Source organism: Leptopilina heterotoma, unplaced genomic scaffold (genome assembly GCF_015476425.1).
Source record: "Leptopilina heterotoma isolate Lh14 unplaced genomic scaffold, ASM1547642v1 Lhet_628, whole genome shotgun sequence".
Lineage (NCBI taxonomy): Eukaryota > Metazoa > Arthropoda > Insecta > Hymenoptera > Figitidae > Leptopilina > Leptopilina heterotoma.
In genome coordinates this window covers 203,330-209,799 of record NW_025111148.1, presented here as the reverse complement: position 1 = coordinate 209,799, position 6,470 = coordinate 203,330, and the positions used below count along the sequence as shown (strand labels likewise).

Here is a 6,470-nt window from a genome sequence, read left to right as displayed (position 1 = left end):
AAAAATTAATTATTGCAATAAAAAAAAGGTTAAATTCTAATGTCTTTCCATTCGTTCTACCTCTATTTTTCTTATAAATAATTCATATATAATCGTATTCTTGCTTTGTCTCAGCCCTTTTTGCGTGTGTGTGCGTTATCACACTCTTCTTTCTCTTTTCAATCAATGATTCTCCATCTCTTTTCCTCAATTTGTAAACTATGGTCCTCATATAAAAAGCCGACTGTTCCATAGGAGACTCATTAAAAAAAGTGACCTCAATTAAATAAGTTTTCACACGTGAAGTGAAGTGTGCAAGTTTCATTGAAGAATCAAAAGTGCAGTGAAGTGATTTTTGGAATAAAAAAAGTGAGCATTGTGTGTAATTGCTAATAATTGTAATTGATTTTTATTTTTTTAATTATATTTTTTAAAAATTTTTAAGATTCAAAATTTTTTAGTATTTGAGTTTTTTAATTAAATTTATAAAAAAATTATTGCTTTTATACAAAGTTTTTGAAAATCTTTTTCTTTTATTGAACTTTCTTAAAAACAAATTTATTTCAGTTTTTTAAATTTTGATTTTGACAATTTTTTAAAAAAAAATTAAATTTTTTTTCAAAACTATATTGCTTTTTTATAACAAATTTTTCAGTTTTATTCGAACATTTTTGAAATTTTTTATTTTTTCTATTGAATTTTTTTAAAAACAAATTTTTTTCAGTTTTTAAATTTTTAATTTCACAATTTTTTAAAAAATAATTTAATTTTTTAAAAAAATATATTGCTTTTTATAACTTTTTTAGTTTTAATAAAAAATTTTTGAAAATATTTTTCTTTTATTGAACTTTTTTAAAACCAATTTTTTTTCAGTTTTTGAAATTTTTGATTTGACAATTTTTAAAAAATAATTTTAATTTTTTTCAAAAATATATTGCTTTTTATAACAAATTTTTTAGATTTATTCAAACATTTTTGAAATTTTTTATTATATTATAATTAGGGTAGGGTGGGGCATTACTATTCGCGGGGCGTAACTATTCTTTAGTCCTGGAGAGAAAACTATTCATCCGATTAAAGTTTTTTTTACAGTGTATACTTGTCATGTGAAATAAACATTGTATGCCAAATTTGAGCTTCTGGCGCCATCTATCATAGGAGTTAGGTACCCAAATGTGATTTTGACACACTCGCTTACTTGTTTTCACTCATTTAGTCTGCCATTGTTAATAGTGATAAACGGTGGGAAAAAATTTCGGGTAAGTGTTTTCTAAAGTCAAATTTAGTGCTGAACACGAATATCATAATGGATTTTCGATATTCTATTGTTCAAAAATTTTACAAGTGTTTTTTCAAAAAATGGTCCGGTGGGGCGTAACTATTCTTTCACTGACGACAGCGAAAACTACAAAACAGTGTATGTTTTTTGTGTGTTTGTTTTTAGGTTAGAATGGTTAGACATTGGAAAAGAAAAAATCCTCCAATTAACAAAGAAGATTTGGAAAAAGCAATTAAGGAAGTATCAAAAGGTAAAACAATAAAAGAAACAGCAAAAGAATTTGGTTTATGCTATGGGACTTTACGTTTTCATTGCATCAATATTCCAACTTGTGTAAGCAAACGACCAAGAGTTTTATCACCAGTTCTGCAAGAAGCATTGTCTGAGATAAAGGAAGGAATGAGTATAAATAAAGCGTCGAAAAATTTTGAATTAAACTACGAAACACTGCGTATTGCAGCGAAAAAAGAAAATGTTGAAATAAATAAATTTAGACAGGTTAGTATGAACGTTCTATTACTTTTTATTTTGGCAACAACTGATTCATTATTTTATTTTCAAATGACCTTTTTTTTAAAGGTTTTCACAAATGAGCAAGAAAATGCATTAATGGTTCACTTACTAAAGTCTTCTGAAATATTTTACGGTCTGACAACTGGAAATGTCCGTTCGCTTGCATACGATTTGGCCAAAAAACTTAACATCTTTATGCCAGAAAGTTGGAAAATAAATAAGATGGCCGGCAAAGATTGGTTGCAAAGTTTCATGAAACGTCATCCTAATTTATCACTTAGAAAACCACAATCCACAAGCTTAGCTAGAGCATCGGCATTTAATCGACACAATGTTGATTCATTTTTTCTCAACTTAAATAAAGTGATGGATGAGGTGCGGTTCGATCCTGGAAATATATAGAATATGGATGAGACTGGCTTATCCACAGTTCATCAGCCTGGTCGTGTTGTGGCACAGCGAGGCGCCAAACAAGTTAGCAAAATGACATCAGGCGAACGTGGCACTTCAATTACAATTGCGGTTGCAGTATCAGCTACGGGAAATAAGACACCGCCATTTTTCATTTTTCCACGTGTTCGCAATAAGCCGGAATTTTTGCGTAATGCACCGAATGGTTCTCGCTCAGCTGCAAATGGTTCTGGATGGATGACAAAATCCACATTTCTCGATTTTTTGAATCATTTCCAGAAAACTGCTCATTCATCTCCGCAGAACCCAACTCTGTTATTGTTCGACAATCACGAATCGCACATTTCAAGCGAAGCGATGCAGTTTTGCATCGACAATGGGATTCATGTAGTGTCATTTCCACCACATTGCACGCACAAGATGCAACCACTAGATCGCAGTGTTTTTGGACCATTTAAAAAGGCCATTACTGTAGCTTGCGATGATTGGATGCGACGCTATGTTACAAACATTACCATCCACAACTTAGCAGAAATTATAAAAGAACCATTTATTCGAGCATTCACACATTCAAATATCGAAGAAGGGTTTCGCTGCACCGGTATCTATCCGCCAAATTCAAACATTTTCTTTGATAGCGATTTTGCACCATCTAGTGTCACTGACCGACCACTAATAAATGTGACTGACATTGCAGCAGAATGTGATATTGAAGACGATTTGCAAGAAAGAGAAATAGATGGAGCGAATTTAATCGAATTAGACTCTCTAAATTTGGACGAAACTATTCAAAACATCATGCCGTTTCCGAAAGCACCAGCTCGAAAAGAAACTGCACGTGGTCGCAGACGTGGTAGAACCCAAATATTAACCAGCCCCGAAGTTATGGGAGAAATTCGAAGAAAAGAAGCGGAAATTATAGCGAAAAAACGTGAAATTGGACGAGGACGACCTCGTGGGCGACCTCGTGGAAGTGGGCGAAATATAAATTCAACTGCTGGCTGCAATTCAAATATAAGCCCTGAAATTGTAGAAGTAATTCTAAACGAAGAAGTGGAAATTACGGCGCAAAATCGTGGAACTGGACGAGGACGACCTAGTGGACGACCTCGTGGAAGTGGGCGAAATATAAATTCAACTGCTGGCTGCAATTCAAATATCAACCCTGAAATTGTAGAAGTAATTCTAAACGAAGAAGTGGAAATTACGGCGCAAAATCGTGGAACTGGACGAGGACGACCTAGTGGACGACCTCGTGGACGACCTCGTGGACGACCTCGTGGAAGTATGCGAAATATTAGCCCAATTGCTGGGCCCAGTTCAAATATCAGCTGCGAAATTGGACGGGGACGACCTCGTGGTCGACCACGTGGAAGTGGACGTTCAAAAAAAATACCTTCATCTTCTGAGAGTGATTTGGATTTGAGTATGGAGGATAAGTGCTGCGTGTGCAATAAATCCATTTCTTTAGGACTTTCCTATCAAACATGCGTATCGTGTTTGGAAAAGGCACACGTTACATGTTCAAGAATTGAGTTAAACTGGGCTTGCGTCAATTGTGTCTTAAGCGACGAAGAAATGGACATATAAGAAAATTTTTTTTAATATTTTATGTTTTCTTATTTCTTGATATATTTTATACAATAATAAATTTTATTACTGTTGGTAGTAGTTTTTAATATATTGTATAACTACAGATAAAAATTTGATTTAATTTGGATAATAAAAACAATATTTATTGTATTTTTTAGTATTATATCAGTAATAGCTGAAAGAATAGTTACGCCCCTCGTTTTCTTCGACATCAAAAAAAATTTTTTTTCGTAAAATCGCTGTAGTTCGCAACAGAATTGAGCTACACCAAAATAATACATGGCAAAATTGTAGCTAAGAAGTCAAGCTTTCAAACGGTTCTACTCATTATTTTTTTTTTTTTTAAATAAATTTTGTAGACTCAAAAATCCAAACAAGAATAGTAATACCCCACCCTACCCTATAATATAATTATATTATAATTATTAATATTATTAATATATATATATATATATATATATATATATATATATACATAAGAGACTTCTTTCCCTAAAATTTTTTTTTAATTCAAAAATTGTTGAAGATACGCCATTTTGAATTTTAATATTAATTTTATAAAATTTTGAATATCTCGGAATATTGTTTGTGGATTCTTATAAAATTTACACATTTTTCAGGTAAAAGTATGTACTTTAGAATGCAAATAAAGTTAATAAAAAAAAATTAATTTTTAAATAAAAAATTTTAGGTATATCTCCGGCTGCTACTCTCGATAAAATTGATTTTCAATAGATTTTCTTCAAATTTTGAGAAAATGTTTCTTTGTAAATATTTAAATATTTCAAAACTCTTTGCCATGTCAAAAAACGAGATATTGTGGTTGACATTTTTTATTTTTAACATAATCGCATGTAAAAGTTAAAGTTTGAACTTGTATATCTCAAAATTTAGCATCGCAAAAGGGTTTTTAAATTTTTAACACATTTAAAGTGCACCCGAAGAGATATTTTCTCAAAATTTAAAGAAATTCTATGAAAAAACAATTTTTTCAAGAGTAGCAGCCGGAGGATTCGGATTTTTTTAGCATCAACAAAGTTTTTTTAGGGTAAAAAGCACCGAAAATTTCTGTAAAGCCTTAAAAATTTCCAAAATTGATGAAGAAATTGTCGTTTATCATCAATTTTTAAAAAATTTAGGAACCGTTTGTACCACAGGCCGACAGTATTTACTAAACAAGAATGAAACTATATTTTTTCGAAGGTTTTCAACGTGATAATTTCTAATCCAGCGTCATAATAGACCCTGCACGTCAGGTTTTCGAGGTATTTTAACTTAAAAGTGCAAAAGACCAGTTTTTTAACATCCAAAAATAATTGTTTTGACAAAAGTTCAATATTGCATCTGAAGATGCTACTTTTCTTCTTTAAAATTCATTTTGAAAATTTAAAATATTTCCATTTTCCTCTGAGTAATCGTTCATTCTGTTTACTGAGTTTGGCAAATTCTTTGAAAACTGAGTAAAAATAGACAAAACTTCGATAATGAAGAAGAATATTACTACAAACCAGAATATAAATTTCAAATACTTCTGCGTATTTTCGGTACAACTAAATGCGAATACCATGTCAGATTTACCAAATCGTCTGCCATATACGATCCGCTATTTTGAATTTTAGAAATCTGACACAAAATTTGTATCCAGTTATACCGAAAATCTGCATAACCATTTGAAATTTAGATGCTTGTAGTTAAATTCTTCTATATTTTCGAAGTTTTGTCTATTTCTCCTCAATTTTTGTAGAATTTACCCAACTCACTAACAAATGAAGATTTTTTAAATATCCGAAATGAAAAAAATCGAAAAACTGAGTTTATTCAAAATTTCATGTACCGTCAACTGGGGCTATTTTGTGCATCCGGGGGCTATTTTGTGCACGCGAGTTTTTTATTGGAAAAAATTATTAAAATGAATTATTTTAATCTGCTATTTTGTAAAATGAAAGTTTGATTACATGACAATAGAGAGCACTAAATGTAATTATTTAATTCTTTGGCAATTAAGAGAAAAAAATTCCTAAAAACGGAAAATTTGTTTAAAAAATTTTGAAAGTTCGGAAAAATTATACCAGATCTTCTAGAGTTTTAATGTGTCTCATAAACTGTGTTCGATATTTGTTTTCAATTGTGTTGTGATGATACATACGTAATGCGCTAACTTTTTATTCATTATTTTAAGAGAAAAGTGGAAAAAACTGAAAAACCAGGATTCCATGGGGCTATTTTGTGCACTTAAAAAAATCAAATATTTTTCATAAATATTTTATTTAGTAAGTAAAGAAGATTCTGTTTATCATTTTTATACATTTTTGTCTTACTTTTCTGTCAAAAAACTGTAAATACGTTAATTAAAATCATTAAAACGATTAAAAGCTCTACCGGTGCACAACGTAACCTCAAAAAATGAACATTAATTAATATTTATAAGTTTTTCAAATTAGTTTTAAAACTATTTTCTCGTTTCTCTTAAAATAACTTGAAAATCATATTAGATATTAAATTGTTATCTATTTAACCTTAAAAATATTTATTTCAAGTTTTTTAAAAATATCATTCAAAACCATTAAAAAAGCTCCTATTGAAATGATGTTTTAAAGTTATTTATAAGTGTTTAAACGATCATTTTATAATTATATTAGTATATTATTATAAAATATATATTAAAAAAGAAAAAAATTTTATTTACTATCTGTGT

General features: G+C 30.0%; 1 protein-coding gene across 1 annotated transcript; it reads left to right on the top strand.

The window, feature by feature from the left end:
* Window positions 1-1,010: 1,010 nt before the first annotated feature.
* On the top strand, window positions 1,011-3,927 carry LOC122509773. The gene is made up of 2 exons (XM_043624012.1): window positions 1,011-1,756; window positions 1,838-3,927. The coding sequence occupies exon 2, from the start codon at window positions 2,177-2,179 to the stop codon at window positions 3,770-3,772; it is 1,596 nt and encodes a 531-aa protein (XP_043479947.1). The 5' UTR covers window positions 1,011-1,756; window positions 1,838-2,176; the 3' UTR covers window positions 3,773-3,927.
* Window positions 3,928-6,470: the final 2,543 nt, after the last annotated feature.

Bases quoted from the DNA above. Each gene is read 5' to 3' on its own strand.
- LOC122509773 (XM_043624012.1), top strand. From the start codon at position 2,177: ATGGATGAGACTGGCTTATCCACAGTTCATCAGCCTGGTCGTGTTGTG.